At 43.7% G+C, this 20525-nt stretch overlaps 1 protein-coding gene and 1 long non-coding RNA gene across 2 annotated transcripts in view; one reads left to right on the top strand and one right to left on the bottom strand.

Annotated features, from left to right (window-relative positions):
• Positions 1-8194: 8194 nt before the first annotated feature.
• LOC113844816 (uncharacterized) lies at positions 8195-13365 on the bottom strand. Its single transcript, XR_003499757.3, has 2 exons — positions 12564-13365; positions 8195-11520 (listed from the first exon to the last, which is right to left on the bottom strand). It is a non-coding gene; the product is annotated as an uncharacterized lncRNA (long non-coding RNA).
• The window catches only part of HDGFL3 (HDGF like 3), a 39013-nt gene continuing 30472 nt past the window's right edge, over positions 11985-20525 (top strand). The window contains exon 1 of the mRNA XM_038185038.2: positions 11985-12227. Coding sequence (XP_038040966.1) covers positions 12144-12227 — 84 coding nt within the window. The 5' untranslated portion in view covers positions 11985-12143. The remainder of the gene's footprint in view (positions 12228-20525) is intronic.

Below are 20525 nucleotides of genomic sequence, written 5' to 3'. Positions count from 1 at the left end.
CTGAGGTTGCAGCTGGAAAGAAAAGGTAGCCCACTGAATCCTTTAAAGTGCATTGTTTTTATTACTATTTTTACCTGTCGTGCACAGCATTAGCATTGTAAGGAAAACAGTAGTCCTAGTACATGTATTTCTGTAAACAAGCTAATTTTAGAGAAAGACATCATTTTCCTTTTGCACTAGAAATAAACTGATTAGAAGTACAATGGAAAGCAAGACTGTTTTTGGAAAGTCTGCTTTGAAAGCCAGTTTAAAAGCATTTTTATGTTATAAATAATCACAAAAATGAATATAAAAAAATGTATAGATGAATTTTGAAATTGTAGAGGTTTTGGCAAGCAAGTGGCCCTTTTTTCATGGTGTCATCTGTTTTTACTTTTACACTAAAGCAGCCCTGCGGTATCCTTTTATATAGTGCAGGAGCCCCTGGCTGGGCCTCCCTGACTTCTAGTGCAAAACCCACCAAAATGTAAAAAAAAAAAAAAAAAAAATCTTTCTATCCAAATAGCAAAAGCCATGTGTCAAGAGTGCATATGTGTGTGCAACAATATAGAAATGAGTTGTGTGATTTCTGTAGGTTTTACAGATTAGAAGTGAAACTAGTTTTGTCACCATATTGACACCTTCTCCTAGATGAAGAATTCAGACTAACCAGAAAAATAAGCTCAGTCTTGGGACTAATCAACCTTAAAGATGGAATAAATTAACGTTTTAAAATCAAATCCATCCCCAGAAGAGATGTTAGCCCAGAAAGGGAAGACTCCATTGAATCCAGCAGAGATTCAGCTGTTGACATTGCATGGGCATATTCAGATGTATGGTGACACAACATCAAGAGATAAGATCTTCAGACTTTTCAAGTGAGAACCCTTAGCTTGTAGATTTTTTTCATATGAAAGTGTCTCGACTACAACATAAACTTTGTTCAGTCATTTATTTTTTTGAGTTTTATGTAGGACATCAGAGTGATTCAGTCAGTATATGGATAGACAGCAGAAATAAAGCTCCAGGCCTTAGGAGTTTCACAGCATAACCCAGATTCCCATCGATTACAGTAATAACAACTGTGCATGTTCTGACTTGGCTTCTGCTCATTACTGCAGCAGCAGCTCCTGATAGTACTGACCATTCAGTGGGAGACTGGAGCTGAGCATGCTGCATAGTGGGGCAGCAGCCTTTGACATGAATGAACTACATCCCATGAATCTGGAGACAAGCATTTAGGTGCTCAAAGCCCTATTTTTTAAGCGTTTGAAGCAAAATCTTCAAATAAAGGAGCTTGTGGGGCACTTCACTCAGAGAAAAAAAAAAAAAAAAGACAGAAATAATCCAAACCAGAGTGGTTACTGACAGAAAAAAGACACTGTGGATCAAAGAGGATCACAGCTGTGGCCAAAAAATCAAGGTAGTTAAAAACAGGGTGCAGCAGTACCCTTGTTCCCACTGATACTTCCATCTCTAAAAAACGCTGACAGAGACTGCACATAAACATTTTATTCTCATGTCACAGGACGGTGCTATATTGACAATGATAGATTTCCTGGCAAATGTTAGTGTAGAAAAGACAAACATATGGCAGCACGATGGCATGACACGGCTATTTAGACCTGCACCCAGCCCCTCGGGGATTCTCAGGATCAGTAAGACCAGGTAGGTTCATTGTCGTGTGTGTGTGTTCACACACATGCATGTGTGTCAGAGAGAGAATGAGTTCATACACCATGAAATAAAGGAATGTATAGGTAACATTTTGGGGGTGTGAAGGTTTATATCAGCTTCGTGTGCGTGTATTCCACTGAATAGAATTTTACATTATATATTTATATATAGTTGAAGTAATATTTAGTATAAATTTAATCTAGCTTTTCAATAACAGTCTGTAAATGGGCAGAACCATGCAGTTTTACACTTGCAGGTTTGTGTGAGCATGCTTCCTTTCGTTGCCTTGTGCAACAGAGGGCTGGGTACACCCTGGCCAAATTATTCCTTCTATTAGTGTCAGCAAAGTTACCCCAAGAGCATCTGGCCTAGTGACCTTTGTTACAAAGCCAATTATTAAATTGCTATTATTATAAACTACATATTTGCTGAGAAATGAAGTCCTCACTTTAGTTTGTGTACCTGTTGTCACTTTAATGACTTTGGGAACTGAACACAAAAAGGAATCACCTTTTGCCTGTTCATTTAGAGTCCCATTTCTGAAGCAAACAAGCAAACAGTGTGCACCAAGTCTATATAATGGCCAGTACTAGACATAAAACAGCTGATGGTTTTCAATTATACAATAACCTGCTGTTACTGGTTCATATTACCAACCTGCATCTTGATTGTTCACATCCCGCGTTACCATTAATGTTATGTGGATGTTATTGTTATCCAGGTAAGCAGTTCACAGTAGCTTGAATCCTTCCATGCTGCATACTGGGGTCTCTGTACTATGAGTTCCCTAAGCTACCAGTGTGAAGTAAGAACCATCCTGGGAGGCTGGTAGCGGACAAAGGAGCAAATTGCAGCCCACTACCATTTCATACCATTGCTGCCTGAGACTTACTCTTCACACAGGTGTATGTAGTGGATTTTCTACTGTGTCAAGGTCTAAAATACCACATACATCCAGAGCTAGACCTACAGAGAGGTAAGCTCCCTGCTTAAACTGAGGCTTGCAGAGCAGCACAGTTTGAACTAAAGGGCTGTGGTGCCTAACCAGAGGTACCAATTCTTTCTACTTCTTTCTACTGTTCCTCTGTTAGCTCCAGAAATTCACTGTTGATCACGGGATGACAAAAAGCAACTGTGAATGATTGAACTTTTTCTCCTCTGTGGGCAACAAAGACTGACTTTGACCTTCCTAGGAGCAGCATCTGCCCGGTATGGGAAGCACTCAGACCCCGTGAAGTTGCGGAACTGCAAGTGCAAGACCATGCAATGCAACCAGTTAACACATTACATGAATGGGCAGAAGATTTGGATATCAGTCAGTCCTCAAGTCCCTGCTCATCTCTAGGCAGGCAATATGCCCTTTGAAAGTTTCATTGGGAGGTTTGCCTGAGTAAGACAGGAGCATCCTGTCCAATGGGAGCAACACTCTATAAATACCTTTCCATTATGAGACTATCATTGCCAATTCTGTTTGGCTGCTTCATCTCATAATATTCTCTTTGACTTTCTTAATACTAACCAGCCTAAATATTTTATGCTTGTCTTCCAGCAATATACTAAGCCCCTTGCTGCTACTCAGTGAAGATGGGTATCATTTTTCTGTTTATTCTGAAACATTGGAGTTCTCTGAACTACAGTGGGGAGGTTTGAACCAGTATTTATGTTCGATAACATAGCGTCCATGTAAACAAAAGTGAAAGCTAAAGAAAATAAACAAGTGGCCAGAAGCAAGCCATTTCCTTACCAAGCCATTATGTGGTATAGAGAAATATTGTCGCTTCTCTAGAAGCAAATGATTTTCTTGTCTTATAATATTTTGTATATAAATCTGTTAGGATGAGTATTTATCATTTAGTAGTATTTCTATTGTGTTTGGAATTTATTAAGATTTTACATTTTAGCAAGTCATTTCTCAGTGATATGAACCAGAAACAACTTCTCTGTATCCAAAGTAGAGAAAGTGGCATAAGCAATAGCAGAAACAGCCCCTTTGACTTCAAAGAGACCTAGTGCATATTGGCTGTTTGCTAGCAAGCACAGTAGCCCTGATTTATTATTATTCTATTTATTATTTATAAACACATAACTTTCCAAACTCAGAAGAAGAAAACTGTGCCTTCTTTGAAGAGGGCAGTGTTGAGGAAAACAAAGTCAGACTATGGGGAAAGGAATACATTATACAACAAAGGGATCACTGAAGTGCTGGGCAAAGTCATGCTAATTACACATTAAAATCTTAATTGTCATTAAGCATGCTAACTTCCCTTCCTCCCCCACATCCTATCCACGACCTCTTATTATCCTATGTACCACTTCAGTTCCAGGCTCTTTACATTCCTACACCAACCCTCCCTCATTAGAGATGTGGGAGACCTAATCAGCTGTCCTGAGTGTCCAAGAGGGATGGAGTTTTGGGAAAGGAATTAAAAAGAAATGAGGTAGTGATTTTTGAGAAGCAGCATATGAGGGACATGTCGCAAGCAGAGAGCGCAGGCTGGAGAGCTCTGAGAGACAAATAGGTGAGCAGGATATTAACTTTGGCATGGCTAACGGGGAAACAATCAACATGTGGCTGCCACATGACAAGATATAAGTAGGAAGGGGCAGTCTTGCAGGCCACTGCAAGAAACATGATCTGGAGGTAGTGGGTATGTGGAATGTGTGAAGAAATGTGCTTTTAAGGAGTTCGCAGGGGAGCCAGCTGGAACCAGTTCTTGTGTTGCTCAGGGTGGTGTGCTGATCTTTCAGAGTACACCAGAAGGCTGAAGAGAGAGCGTTTCAGACCAAGTGTGGTGGTAGGTTTGGCAGCTTCAGTCCCTCCCTTCCAGCTTCCCTTCACTCCCTGGAGAGGAAAGGAGTGGTTGTCCAAGGACCTGAGTTCTTCTTTGTTGGGAATCAGAAAACAAAAGAAAATAACATGCCACATTTTCTGTCTGGCCAGTGATGACTTAATTCTTTCCCCTGCAGCCCATCAGGTGCAGTGACATCCATATAAACTGCCCCAAGCCCTCCATTTTCATCCTGGCACCTGTCACTGAAGATAGCCAACATAGTCTTCACTCTAAGCATCACCATAGCCACTCAGCCTCTGCTGACTGCCCTCGATACCTTCAATCAAGTGATTTTCTAGTTCTTACTCCCAGGCCCCCTTGAGCACTAGTAGCATCCAAGAGGTGCAGAATGAGGGTGGAAAAGTGAGAAAGAAGCAGCAGGATGCTTGGTCCAGTGAAGCCAATATGTAGAACACGGTAAGGAAGAATATTGCTTTGCATTGACTGGAAAAACAGGGTATGAGGATGGGAGAGACCAAAAAAAGAATACATGGCAGTGATACTTGAAGAAAAGTACCTTCACAGAGAAGAAAACTGTTCACGGAAAAAGAAAGGTAAGATTTGAATGCAACCTAAGTTGCATGGATGTGGAGGGAGCTGAGGATAAGACACATTTTATAGATTTGAGACACCAAGAGGATGGTCACATTGACTGTGGGAGCAGAGGATGATGATGTAAAAAAGTTTGAGATGTGACATCATAGGAAAAATGCTGAGGGATTTTATAATGATTTCAGCTGAGATGGGATGACATTGCAGTAGCACTTTGGATTCTGTTAAACTCATGTTGATGCCAGGCTATCCAGGAAGAAACACCTGACTGAATTAATTCATTATTTTTCCCATGATAACACCTATGCATCCCACTTTATTATGAAATTCAGAGCTTGGGTTCTAGAACAATAAATTCCAGAGCAACAGGTAAATCCCAACATCAAACTACTGCTCCTGACAGGTTTTGTGGTACAAAACACTGACAACCTCAAGAGCTGTCATGCAAGATACATCATTTCTTTCTGCTCCTCACTTTCCAGCACTGTCATTCAGGTGACATAAAAGTGAAGCTACAAAGCTCCTTAAATATATATGTTCTGCTGTCCATGTTGAGATGTAATTACTCATTAAGTCACATTCCAAAGGCTACTTTGATGAATACAAGAGGGCATGTGAGAGAAATCTGTTCTCCTCTGGTATTTATGAGGGAAAACTACGATGGGGTAAGTGTCATGAATCTGGCACTAAATTTATTGTTCATGCCAACTCTCACAATATTTCTCACCAAATAAATTTCTAAGGCTTCAGGTGACACACTTAAAATATGTCTTCAGAGGAGAAATGTCTGTTGCAGGTTTTCTTTCCTAGGTATTATGGCTTTATAGCTTTAGAGATCAAGTTTGTCACCTAGCCTTTCTAGGAGACGCTTTATAGATTAGTATATTAAATGGAGATGAGAAGTCATTAGTTTCATTGTAATGAATGATGTCTCTACCAAACACCTTAAAGTATGGGAACAGCAAAGTAAAAGAAAACTGTGCAACTTCTGTCCAACAAGATAATCTTCTTACCATAGATAATTATGTTTATTGTCTATTAATGAAAGTACTAGATTTTGATGAGCGTTTCTTAACAAACAGCTGCTAAAGGATCTCACATGCCACAAGAGAAAATCCAAAGAACAGCAAAGTTTCATAGGCAGGCAGTTAAATGTTGAGAAATACCCAGGCCCAAGCTGCTGGTGCAACTTTAATTCTGCTGTGTTGGATGGTTTGTGATACAATCTTTAATAATCTTATTATGGATTTTTGTTTGTTTCTGCCCTCATAGAAATGCTCAGTGTGGTTACCTGACTCAAGCAGGTCATAGAGAGCCTGATACCTTTGAGTGCAGTGTCAAAGCTTCCATTTGAGCTGATGAGTTAACTGGCAGCACAGTAATAGATCATTGCAATCATAGAATCACTTTGGTTGGAAACGACCTCTGAGGTCACGAAGTCCAACTGTTACTGTAGCAGTGCCAAGTCTACCACTAAACCATGTCCCTAAGCACCACAGCTACATGTATTCTGAATGCCTCTGGGGATGGTGACTCAACTACTTCCCTGGGCAGCCTGTTCCAATGCCTCAGTGCCTGTTCCAACCCTTTCAGTGAAGTCTCTCTATGGAAAAGTTACAGGCAACGAATGAGGCATATTGGGCCACAGAATTTTGATAGATAATGTGTGGATTTGTTTGATATATTCTAAGATACTCTGAAATCTTTATGTTCTTCCACATGTGGCTGCTTTTGTCCGTCTCCTAATCCTTCTCTGCTTTTCTCATGCCTTTCCCAGGCTTTATCTCCTGCTCCCCTTCCAACTTCTCCCAGTTCTCTCTCAGCATGGATAGCTGGTCATGCCCCTCTGATACACTGTCTGGGTACTAGGAGGGAAACAGCCATTTTTTTCCTCTCACGAGCATTGCTTCCACAGTCATCTCCACTCATGAGCTGAATCACATTCACCATAGCCTAGAGCATGTTTAGTCCAGACAGAACATCTGAGAGTTGTTTATCAACCTCTATTGTGTGCATATGAATGCTTTTCAGAATCTTGCAACTTGGCTACATTTCTATGGGTACTTATAGGACAGCAAAAGGTAACTGGCAATTTGGTATTTTTACAGTTATTTCTTCTATCGTCATTGTCAGAAGAGATTTAATTTTTAGCCACACAATCATCATGGAAAATCTCAATGGTTAAATTCTGAAAAATATCTAAGTAACTGAAAGCAAAAGTTTGAATTGGAAATTGTTAAGCAGCATTCACTGTAGGCATCTTTTGTTTGTTGTAGCTTCATTTGAGACACCTATAGAGCACAAGGAGCAACAGCAATGCATACTTGCTAATAACATTTCCAACCTGTACAAACATTTCCAGGTAATAATGGAAGGCTCCCAACCACACAAGAAGTTAATTTTAACTGAAGTACTCCAATCTTTTTTGCCTCTAGGATATGCATTCACACCTCTGCAGTATGTAAAGCAATCACCTTGAAGATTGTCTAATTTAATATGATTAGGAGATTGCTCCAGTGTATAACATAAGAAGATTCAGGGAACTGGATATATATAACCAGCTCCAGATAAGATACACACCCTTCTCCCTTCTAAGCTTATTACAGAGAAGGTTTGAGATCCCCCGGTGAGCTTCTTATCTCCAGTAATTAAGAATATCCTAATGAGCATGGTAAGTGCCTTTCTGTGCATGTTGGGATGGACATATAAGATTATGGCATTTTTCTGCTGACCTCAAGTAGTTCTGGGACTGCAGACGGTGCTCTCAGACGTGTTGCATGGGGGAATGGCTCAGTTGTGACTCAGAACGATTTCCTATTAAAATATTAAAATAAAATAAGCACTAGCTTACTACATACATAAGCAAAATACTAATCATTGTAATCATCACTGACACATTTTTACGTACAGGAAAAGGAAATGCAGAAGGAAAGAAAATTGTATCAACCATAGATAGACAAGTCAAAAAATAAATATTCAAAATAAATATTTTTTTCAATGTCTTACAGTAAAGTTGATCATACAAATGGCCATGCTGAAGAGCATTTATAGCCTGATTTTAGAAGGGATTTGGGTGGAGAAAACAGAAGTTATAGGCTGGCCAGGGACAGAATTTCAGAGGCAAACATAAATAATATCAATAATAATGTCAATAATAATATATAAAATTGTTATTGTATTTATATAATTATATTATAATGTGTACAAATAATAATATGAATAATAACATATTACACATATATAACATAATGCACAATATAGGCAGCATGTCACAAAATGGCCAGCATGAGATAGCAAGGTGAATAAGGTCCATAGACAGGATAGCATAAAAATGTCCAACAAGTATATGATCATGGAATATTTCTTGCAAAATTTATGTGTGTTTAAAACTGTATTCATGACTTCAAAGGGTGCATTTGGAATTAAGCCTTTTTTGTCCACATAGGCTTTTCTTAAGGATTGACTGATGGATTTGACCACTCTGTTGAATCGGTGGTATTCTTTCTCTGTGAAAATTTCCAGCCAGGTATGTGGCTATTTTCTTCATATGAACAGGGGGAAATGATCAGGACTGGCTTCAAGTTTCTCAATAGGATACTCAAGAATACTGTTTCCTGGGAATTACTGGGAAAGCAAAATTCAGCAGTGTGGCGGTAGCTTCAAGATAGTTACCTCAGACACCATCTGTCCAGGGTGACTCATGGTTTCATGACTGACCACACTCCTGGCCCTGCCACCTCTCTGCAAGGTCCTGCTGGGCCTCAGCCTTCCCCCTCTTCCCCTGTTTATACTTTTATATACTACCTTGCTCAGGAAGCACCTGTCTGACAGGCTGAGAAGTGAGAGAAAACTTGGTCGCATCGCTCTGGGGAGCTTTGGTGGAAGGAGGGAGCCATCTGTGCTGCAGGTTTCCCTTGCCCAGTGAGGACACGGTGTTGCTGCCTCTGGGACCTGCTGCTCCTTTGTCTAGGCCTCAAGCAGGCCCAGCTCTTGACTTCTGTAGGTTTAGGACCCAGCTTATAAATATGTAGCCTGTATATATTAGCAAGCTCCAGCATCCCTCCACTCACATTTATGATCTGCAGCTGCTCTTGAAGTGTTTGGAAGAAACCCTCTTTCCCACTTCTGTGCAGAAGAGGTAGATACCCTGTTATCCTTCATAACAGGAGAGGAACAGTGTACAGGTGACGTAGCAGAACTGTTCCTGTGCAGAATGTCTTTGCTTTTGTCTGCTGTACTGAGTGGCTGATAGGGTTATGCACTCACACTAAGAAATTCCTTTGTTGTTTGCACTGAGGTAGTTTTCTGTGTTGTTAATGTGTGGAGCATTTGATTTCCTTTTTAATTTATCAGCAGGGAAACTTGTTGCTTCTTCCATCCTTTCCCAGCAGCTTAACCACAGCTTGATGGTGGGACTGTTTGCAAAGTGTATTTAGGAATTTTCAGCTGGCCAAAGCTGAGCAGAGTTCTTACCTTGGCAGCTCTTTTACCCACTGCAGCCTGTACACAAGAGAAAAAGAGAGCTACAACCTTGCATGTCTATGGGGTGAGTTTTCTTTAGAGCTCTACTGTGTGATTACCTTCGCTGCAGACTAGAAATATTATTCACTCACTGCATCCTCTGCAGACACCAGTGCTGAGACAGAGAGAATTAAAAAAAATGAACATTTTGATGAGATGATTCAGTTCAGAATCTAGCCACTTTTAATTCTGCTATTCTGACATTTGCAATACACTGGAAGAAGTAGGCATACTTTCTGCTCCTTTCTGATTTAAGATCATTAAATAAATTACTAGAAAGAGCTATTAATACCAGTAAATGAAAAGCAAATAATGTAAATAGGAAAAATAAATCAGATCCACCTCTCAAGTAAGTATTCTGGAGATAGGTGGTTTGGGAAGATAATACAATATGAGAAGTAAGATGCAATACACAGAATTATTCCAAACATACTCAGATCAGAGTCCACAACTCCTGTACTCAGATATTTTGTATTTTATTTGTTCTGAAGAGACTTTAAACTGAAGTGAGGTATGAATTTAAAAGGATGCGAAATCCTATCTGATGTGAAAGTGAAAGTGAATTGTTTGGCCACATGTCTCTACTGAAGGTGGCTGCTCTGGCAACCCTGTCACTGATCTGGGTAGTTCAGGCACAGATAACTACTGAGCAGAGTGCAGCCAAATCACCTGAGAGTTTATTCAGCTTCTTGGATTTTTTTTTCCATTGTTAGTCTGCTACTGATACCTGAGTTAATGATTTTACAGCCGTTCTTTCCCCAGCAGAGAAGCCCATACCCTGTTTTATGACCCAAAGTGACAAACTTTGTTTACTCATGCACTGCCAACAGCAGAGTTTGGGTACCACAGTCCTGTTATGGGGACACCATAAACAGTGAGAGTCTTCTTGGTCCTGTTCCAGCCCCAAAACAGGTGCTAGAAGAGGTGTTTGCTCGTCTCCTTTCTCTGCATACCAACCCCACTGGCTGCCAGTGCTTGTTGTGGCCCACTTACTTCCTTCTCTAGATGTAACCCTGTGGCTTTCAGCCACTGCTTCCTCCTCCATCTGCCTGCTGCCAGATGCTTTCCTTGGGATGTGGATAATCACCCAGACAGAGCCATCTCCCCAAACCCAAAGGTGATAGCTGGCATCTTGCATGCTACAAGCTCAGCCAAACCTATGGAAAAACCTTTCCATACTTTTCTGCTTATGACCAAGGTTGCAGGTGCTTTCATCTTTCGCTCCTCTAGACAATACTTCAGTATAATAAATGTCAATAACAACTGATTTATGAACATTACAACTTAACTGGTAGCATTATGGTAAAAATAGCAGTATCTGGGTTTGGGAATTGTGAGTTCTCAATGGTTTCCTTCCACAGACGTACAGGCTTTTAAAAATTGGCATCGTCTGGCAAAAGTCAAGCCCCTGACATCCTCTGTGGGCAAGCCCTTGTTGTTGGAGATTGCAGCTCCAGGTCTTCCTGGTGCTGCAGACTGTTATTATTGTGATATTTTTTTAATGTGTTTTAGGGTGCTAATGAACATGGAAGGGCTGATGGTGGAGTGAGTGTGGGTGCCGGAATTGGGAAGACCCAGCAGCATGCCCTGGACCCAGGCCTTTGCTCTGGGGCCTGCATTCTGGGCGTTCTGCCTCATGAAAAGGGCCGGGGTGAGCCCAGGGGTCCTGTGGCAGCGGGTGCAGCCGCAGCCTGGCGGCGGGGTGTGCTCGGGGGGCCGGGGCACCCCAAGATCCGACCCAGGCCAGGTCTGGGCCTTGGTGCCGGGGCCCCGCAGGCCGGAGGGAACGCGGGGCCCGGCTGCAGAAAGCCGCAGGGCGCAGCCGGCGCCTCCTCTTCGCCCGGCCTCCATGTCAGGCGCGCATAAAGAACCATGTCACGCTTCAGCTGGGGAAGGAAGGGCCGGGAGGGACGGGAGCCGCTCTCTGCTCTCCTCTTTTCACAGAAAGCGATCTGTGTACCTAGAAAATAACAGGAAGGGAAAGCGCAGGAGGGGGGGGGGGTTGAGAGGCGGGAGTGGATAAGAAGATCCTGTTTTCGGTCGCTGCCCGAGGAATAATTCGGAGGCAGCGGCTCCATCTTCCCGGGGCCGCGGCGGCTGCGGCGGGGATGGAGCGGGCGGCGTGAGGCGGCTCCGCACGGGGGGGGCCGCGGGCAGCGCCGCCGCGGGGTGAGGGCTCCCCGGCCGCCCCCGCCCGGCCAGGAGCCCCGCCGCCAGCCGGCTCCCTGCTAGCGGGGGCTGCTGGGGTTGTGTCCAAGGCCTCCCCCTCCTCCCCCGCGTACACACTCGCGCTCACACTCACACACACACTCACACACACACACACACACCCCATCTCCTCCCGCCGCCGCCGCCGCCGCTGCCGCCGGAGGAGGAGGAGGAGGAGGTGGAGGAGGAGGAGGAGGAGGAGGAGGAGGAGAGGGATCGGGGATTGCCCGCGGCCCGGCCCCGTGCCCGGGCGCATCGCACCCCGCGGGGGCTTCGCCCGGCTGCCCCCGGGCGGCGTGTGCGGGGCGGGGGGTGCGGGAGGGAGGGAGGGAGGGAGGGGGGGGACACGAACGGAGGCTCCCGCGGCGGCTCCCGATGGCTCGTCCGCGGCCCCGAGAATACAAGGCTGGAGACCTGGTGTTCGCCAAAATGAAGGGGTACCCGCACTGGCCGGCCCGGGTGAGTACCGCGGCGGGGGAGCCCGGCACCGACACCCCCCCCCCCCGGTCCCCCACCCCCGGCCCGCCGCCGCCGCCGCCCCCCTCGCCCTCCCGCGGGGCTGGCAGCGGCCGGGCCGCGGCGAGGCTCAGCCGGAGGCCCCGGCCCCGGCCCCCGGCGGGCGGGGGGGCCGCGATGCGAGCCCACCCCGCTATTATTGTGCATCTTTTCTTTGATCTGCAGATTTCTCCCCCGGCCCCCCGGGAGGAGGAGGAGGAGGAGGAGGAGGGAGGAGGAGGAGGAGGGAGAGAGAGAGAGAGGGAAGGAGGGAGGGAGGGGGGCGAGCGCGGGCTGTACCTGGATTGTTATCGCGGGGAGGAGGCTTTGGGAGCCGGCAGCCCTGCCTGCGTGACAGCGATGCTGTTTATTATACGCCCTCCCTCGCCCCGGCCCCCCGGATCCCCCGTGGGGCTGGGGGGGGGGCCCGCCGCCGCCCCGGGCCCGGCTCCGGCCTGGCGCGGGGACGGGGCCGAGGCCTCGGGCCCGGCCTGGGTCGGGGTCCGGGGGACACGCGAGGGGAAGGGGCCGAGGCCTGGGCCGGGCTGGCGGCGCCCTGAGGGGTGCGGTGGGCTCGGGGGGCACGGCCCGCGGCGGGCAGGTGGCTGAGGCGGGCGGCATCGCGCCCTGCGGCCCCCCGGCTGCCCCGCCGCACGCCGGGCCTCCGGCTCTGCCTCTGTCTTGGTGCTGTCTCGCACCTCGCTGAGTTTCCCTCGTAGCCCTTTGTCATCTTTCATTTTACGCCGCTGTGATGAAAGTGAGGTGGAAGAGCATCGCGGGCATTTAGCAGTCACATAAGCGCCCCATTGTATTTAAACATCCGCGTTTGCTGCAGCCTCAATAATGCGGAGCAGAGCTTTCTCCAGGGGGGTCTGGTACCATGGCACGCTTACAGGGCCTGTCCCTTCCCTCCTTTTTGGTCACCATTGTGTAAACTCATTGCGTAACACGCGTTGTGTGAACTCATTAGTAGGCATCGAACAGTGGGAGTCTATTTGTTGTCTTCTCCAACCTTTCTGGGACAATTCCATGGCACTTGATGTCCTAGTCAAGGAAAGTTGCTGGCGTTCCTAACCTGTAAGAGCATGAAGGTAATGGAGCGTTGTGTGCAATGTGTACGGAAACAGAGAAGGGCAGGATCAAGATAGACACAGATCTAGCATTACCTTTCAGGAGAGAGCCCGGGGAGAAGATGAGTGTAAGTGGTGGGCAGTGAATGGAAAGGCTCTCTGAGTGTAGCTGAGGAAGCACCAGCGGTGGTGTTGAACAGCAGATACTCTGCAAGGAGTGAAGGCCAACACCACAGGCTTAAGCAAAGGTTGGTAAAGAAACAGTGAGAGGGTTCTAAATATCTAGAAGCATGTAAATAAGGTGATGCATTCAATTATTTTGGCAGAGCAGACTAAAATTAGCATGCTAAAGGACAAACTTAATCAACACTGGGTTGTGGTTTTGTTATTCTATCATTATCCAGGTTGCTGGATATATACCTAAAAATGGCGATTTATGTCAGCAGAATAGCATGATCCACTGAAAATTGACTTCTTTCTTACCTCTGTTATGGTTTAATTTACTGTGAAAAATTTAATGGGAACAGTTGAGACCATAACCACATGGAAGCATGTTGATCTCTTTCCTTTCTGAGCCTCTGCAAAACTCCCGTTTGTTTACCTAGAAGCATAACAGGCCCTTTTGTTTTAATGACTTTTTTTTCCTTTTAAAAAAAATCACTGTATGCTATGCAGCTGGTCAAAGCCTTTGACTAGGTGTCTAAATAGGTTTGTGAATGACAATAATCTCCAAGAGAGTACATCTTCACTAGGGAAAAATAGGTGTGCTATTAACAGAACTTACTTCCTTTGTGCAGACTAACAGGATGTAAAGTTCAAGTGAAGACAAAGCAGTCTCTAGTTTTAAAATGACTTAGCAAGCCGAGGTAGAAACTGTTGAGAGCCCAGAGTCAACCATCAGGCAGGAATCGAGCAGGCAGGCTGGGGGGTGTTGGTGTTGGGTTTTAGTTCACCTAAACATCAACAGGTACAGTTCCATTGTGCTCCTGCAGCATGTGGAGCAGCTACATACAACTTTGTGTTAGATCAGGCTGGTGTCTGCCTGAAGCTGCCTTTCTTGTGGGAAATACTCTTCATACTGTCTTTACTAGGACTTCACCTCATCTTCGTTGCCAGGTTTTGCCTGATGCACACTTCCTTAACTGAAAGACAAACATGGTGAGAACACTGATCTTCATTTTGTTTCCCAGAAAACATTATGCTATACCTGTGAGGAGAAAAGAATTGTTTGAGTTGAGTCAAGTCTGATATTCTGATTAATTGAATGCCTTTTATCCAGGGGATTAGCTTGTTTCCAAATCCTTGAGTGTTAGCTACCTACTTCTTCATTCATTATGCAATTAGCACGCTTGGTCTTTGTATCCTCATGTGAAAGTCGACATGTTTCATGCTAATATACTAGCTTAATAATACAACTAACAATACATTTAAATAGCAATGTTATTGTCCTACCACATGGCGCTTTGCATGTCTGGGACCTTTGGCAGGAATTTGCTGTGCAGGGACAGGCTTCTTAAACTGTGTTTAATAAAGCTGAGAAGTGTTAAAGCAGGGCAGGAGGACTGCCTACCCTGTAATGAAGTGCACAGGCATTACTGGCTTGGCTCTGATTCAACCGCGTGTTTCCGTGTGCATGGGCACTGTCATACAGAAAATCTCGCTCAGATCTCAGAAGCAGCACAGCTGCCTTAGTGCAGATCTGCCTCAGTTCCTCTCATCTTTCAGTAGGTACAACACCCGTGGGCCCAGCTGGCCAACGTGGCACAACACTGCACCTGTATCCAGCAGAGGATCTGTCCTAGATCAATCTCTAGTCCTACACCATTAGCTTCCCTTTGGAGTTAGGTTGGTCTAAGGATCAGCAAGAACCAAGCTGATTTTCATCACTCTGGGAGAAGAGAGAGAAACCTTAAAGGAAGTGGCCAGATAGCAATGATTGATACACAGAGGGACCAGTGAAAAATTTTATCTAATAATTGATGGTGCGTTATGGCAGTCAAACTGCATTTCAGGTTTCTTTATGAGTCAGTCTAGCATTAATTTGAAAAGGATCGAATTTGCCACACTTAGCCAAAATGGTAATGGCCAGTAAATGTTATCTTTTCATAGCCTGATAAAGTAGAATTGGTGAATAAATGCACTGTCTTCAAAAGATGCTTTTAGATACTTTGTACATGAAAGATGTCACTTGGGTCTCACCACCTGGGAGGGCTGCTTTGCATTTTGGTATCGTGTTTTCTGGGGCAAAGCCAAAATTTCCTTTAGCTTAACTGGAGGACCATGAGTAGATTTTGAGTTTAGGCCCCAAGAATTGGAGCTTAATAGTAAGAGCAGATAAAATACTGGCAGCAGTTTACTTTAACAAGTTGTTGGTTTTTGTTTATGTGCACCTGATCAAAAATGTGGAATAAATGCCAACTGGCCGGGTCATCGGTTGCTGTAGTCCAACTGATGAGCAATTGTGTATCCAGAGAACATGCAGAAAGAGAAGGAAGGCTGCTGTGGTAAAAATATAGGAAAAAAAAGATACAATTCATTGTACATTTTGTGAATGGTCTTTGCCTTTGAAGCACTAAATCCCTCTGTGTCTTAGTTCCCTGTTTTTATAGGACAAGTAACAGCACTTTTCCCTTTAAAAAGGTGTTGTGGAAACAAAAGCACTAACACTTAGGAGTTGCTTGGCTACTACTGCGATAGGAGTTGTGTTAGCACACATGGACAGAAAGATCTCTTTCTTCAGATACCCAGCTAATCTAGGATAGGTGTCCTGGTTTATTGAGAAATAGCCCCTTGAATGGTCACTCAGATGAGATAGAAAGGGAAGACTGGTGGTAAATTCAGAAGGATCAATAATGGTGTTTGCTTTATGAGCGACCCTGAAAAAACAATAAGCACTTAGTTGCTGAAATTAGCTACTGATTTAAAAATAGGAAGGAAGCTGTTAATGCCGCGGTAGAGAGAGGAGGAAAAAATCTGGAATGACCTCAATAAAATAAGAGCATGCCCAGGTAAATGGTTGATGCCATTGTTGAGCAGAAATCTAGGCTCATGCAGACAGGGAGACAAGAACTAGGTTTGGGTAAACCCAGATAGTTTGTGTGGGGATGTTTAAGTTGATTTGGGACAATACAAAACAGATCCAAGCAGGTAAAGCAGTGCATGTTAATGGAAAACACATGGATGTCTAAAGCTGGGTAGAGCATTTCGTGCTGGGAGAACACATCCTTTAAAGTGACAGTGTCACGCCAGCTGCTTTGAAGGTGCATTTAGTGTCTTGTGAGTATAAATTTCCTGATTTCCAGACTCCTGCTCTTGTGTTCCTTTTGTCCAGTGTCCTTATTTCTGTTTTGAACTAACACCTACCTGAACGCCAGGTTTGCTGGGTACCTGACAATCCTTGTGTGTGAACATCACTGTTACAAAGCATCTGCCGATAGCAATGACAGAGTGGCATTTGAGACACTTTAATATATTGGAGTTTTATATGGATATGAAATTCTGAGTTTATTGCTTGTAGTGATACATAGTAAACGCTGCCATTTTAACGGGAGCTAATGTCTGCGGCAGGCTCGGCATCATAAATGTAAGGATGATTGCATGATAAGTTTTAGCTGAGTGAGTCTTCAGTATAGCTTGACTGTGCCACCCCCCTACAGCAAGATGTGAAAGTTAGGTACCTTAGTGTAAGAGCTGAAATAATCCAAGGGAAGGGCTTGAAACTAAGCTCATGTTTACAGACTTTGGTAGACTAAAGCATAAAAAGATAAGGCTAGTAATACTGTAGTGTTGCAGTTCAGTACAGTATTAAAGAATATTAAAAATAATTATTGCTACGGAGTGAAGGAATTCCAGAAGATTTTCAGTGTGAGAAAAAAAATTTGTAAAAATGTATTTTGGACACTTAAAGCACAGGCATTTTAGTAAATAAAGCTTTCTTCTCCAGGTCAGTGAAGTGGATGAAGCTTTGTGGGTTGATTTTGGTGAAGCTCTCAGTATAGGACCAAGGCCTGTGCTTTGACAACCAGGACCGACTTTGGTCAGTTATAATTGCAAGTATGGCAGATTGGAAATATTAAACTCTCAAACACATCATAGAAGAAAGACTCGACTCTACATTTTAAGTGTTTGATATTTAAAACAGACCATTTGTTTTCTTATTAGTATAAGGATAAGGGAAGGTAGGTTTTCCCTGGCAGGGTTTATCTTTTTTGGCAAAGAATGACAGACAAAAATCAGATTAGATCCAGAAAACTTCAAAGGGTCCATCAGAAATAGACAACAGATCTTTCTCTGTGTTTTTCTGCCAAAACCCAGTCTGCAATCTTTTGAGTTTTTCTCCTTGGCCATTTGGGACCTGTCCAGTCCTTCACCATGTGCTTTTCTCCTTTTTCCCCTTTTGGTTGCTCTGTTTTATGACATCACTTTTGCTGTGTTACTAAATATGAGTCTCCTGTGACTTCTCCTTTACCAATTCTGAGCTTCTTCCTGCTCTCTCCCTCTTTAATTATGTACCTCACTCATACATCACTCCTTAGAGATCTGCAAGCAATTTTTCAGGCAGGTCTCGGAGATGAGACATGATGTGCTGATCACTGCGAAGGTCTGTCATAACCAAGGAACTAATTCTGAGGTTGTTGGCTGCTTCACGCAGCACTCCCATGAATTCTGTGGAGGTGCATCTGAAAAGAGACATTTAAGGCCAGGAGTTCTTTATGGAATTGCTTTTTGCTCTCTAAGCCTTCTGCACCAGGTTGAAACATGTTGCTTAGATAACTTGAGCTTAAACTTTTATTTGCAAATATCTGGTCATATTTAGAGAAGGTGTGAGTGCCTTTCCAGTGACTTCACCAGCTCATTGAGTACTGTTTCCTTCATTTCCTAAAACAAAAATAACAAGGAGCGAAGTGTGAATTCTCCTATTGTTTGGAAGGTGAGGAACCTCAGCAGCTGATGTTCTTTATCCCTGCTCTTGTGTTCTGCTGTAAGTGTGACTTGAAAACAGATTTCATCTGAGGTTTGTAGCTTGAAATGGAGTTTTTATTCAGAAAATTGAATCATAACTTATACTAAAACCTTTCCAGTTGCTCTTGCTTGGCAAACGAACCATTTTGGGGCCAAGGTGTTTTATGTTTGATGATATCGCGGACAGGAATATTTGTGAAAGCTTCATTAAAATAAGTTTTTTTAATCTCACTTTTTAATTAGTTTAAATAACTATCCCCAAATGTGCAAGTCTGTTCTTTTTGTGTAAATGACAATAGAGGAATATATTTTCTCCTGCAGCATCATGTTTTACAAGCCCAAATGAAGCCAACCCAGAAGGAAGGCAGTTGACTCAGAAGTTTTGAGGCAGTAAGCATGTAAAGATTTTCATACCCGTTGCGTGCAGGCTTTGTGTTAGATGTTTTTCTTGCCATTCCAAAGCTACCAAACAGATCTCATCAAGTAACCTCATGGACGTCACTGCGTAGATACATGCTTTGTCTGAAGGGAAGGTGCCCCTTTCAGTCAAATCTGTAGCCTGTCAAATTAATCTGCATGTTCTTACTGTTAGCTTCCATTACGTGTATTAATTGACAGGTCTCTTCTGTTTGTTATTGTGTTAAAGGACCTGTTAGGAGACCCAGCTGGAGTGAAGCATAGGCAGCAAAACAAAGGCTGAGTTTTCAGTCTTAACTCTTCATTTCCTGATTTCTCCATCCTAATATTGAATTGATGATAGTTTTCCTACATTTAGGGTAATAAAAATGTTACAAGCAAGTGATTGCTGTCAGTAAGTATCTGTAATTGTCATCTGAGAATAGATGAAATGATTTCCTGATAACGCTGGAAAAGTGATGACAATGTAGAGATCTTTCACATTTGAACTGTTTGCAGTGGTGTTGTCTGAGCAGTAAAGACCTTCTCACTGTATGCTTGGGAGGCATAAGGAGAAGGAGTCTGCCCGAGGCCTCGCAGTAATACTGTAATTCAAGTGGTAAATATAGCAACAAACACTGGAAAGTAGCCTGTGTGGAGCAGGCAGGAAGAGGATGTGGAGCCAGCTTTCTAAAGGTGTCAGGAGTTAGCTGAACGTCAGTGCTTTGCTCTATCTTTAGGTACCTTGGTGCTTTTCAAGTCTGCCCATGTCATCTGTGACTCGTACCTCTAGATACCACGGGTATCCGTGTACGTGTGTGCCTGCACGTAGCTGTTCTGTGCGTGTGTACACACCGGGGTGGACACAAGGGATGCTTCAAACATAGGAGTAACACGGTGCTGTGGCAGCACACCACTTGATTCTGGACTCCAGTAGAGGCAGCATCAGCAGAGAAGGGCCCGGTAGTTTGGCCGAAGCACAGTAGGAACAAATAGAATAAACAGTTATTTAAAAGATTCCAAGAAATATTTGGCAGACAAGTGAGTATCATGAAGTAAAGCTTTTAAAACTTAAAGAAGGAAATGGATCCTTGCTTCCTCCTCTGGGGAAGGTCGCTGCATTACTGGCTTCGCACTTCTGAGATTGTTTCGTTCTTCTGTGTAACAGCCAGTTCTAAACCTGATACAGAAATTGGAAATAAATTGCACTTTCATTTCCAGTTCTTCATTCTTCTACTTGGACTGTTTGACAAGACAGTCTTGATAATATATATTTTTACCAAAACAATATATAAGACCCGGCTATTTCATTTTATTTCATTTTATTGTTCCAGAAAACAAAAGGAAGGTAAGATAGTTTATTAAATACTACAGCATCATAACAAAAGAATTAACTTCCCATGTTATGATATTGTTCCTGTTGCCCCGTTCTGAAGTTCCCCATCCTTCAAATGGTCCCAGGTCAATCCAAGTAGTACCTTGCACATCACTGCTGCTCTGAAAAGACACATAAAGTTCTTGAATTTCAGCAAGGTTTAATCCCCATCTCCCAGCCTTTTGTAAACCCCTGCTGAAATCTGAAAGTGTCTTTAGAGTCAACATAAAAGGAGGAGAGATTGTACTGTGCTCTGAGAAGCACAAAGCCCAGAGTTAGAAGGGACAGGTGTCCAGAGAGTTTGGTGTCTGCCTTAGAAAAATACATTTAAATCTCTTTCAGTTTTCCGTCAGCAGACTGAAAGGATAATTAGCATACATCTGTAGCCCTGAAAATGCAAACTGGAAACAACTGTTTATTTTGCCTTGCAGCAAAGTGTAAAAAACCTAGAGAGGCCGT

Source organism: Anas platyrhynchos, chromosome 11, assembly GCF_047663525.1.
Source record: "Anas platyrhynchos isolate ZD024472 breed Pekin duck chromosome 11, IASCAAS_PekinDuck_T2T, whole genome shotgun sequence".
Classification (NCBI taxonomy): Eukaryota; Metazoa; Chordata; class Aves; order Anseriformes; family Anatidae; genus Anas; species Anas platyrhynchos.
The sequence above is the reverse complement of the archived record's forward strand: the minus strand, read 5'-3'. Positions and strand labels throughout refer to the sequence as shown.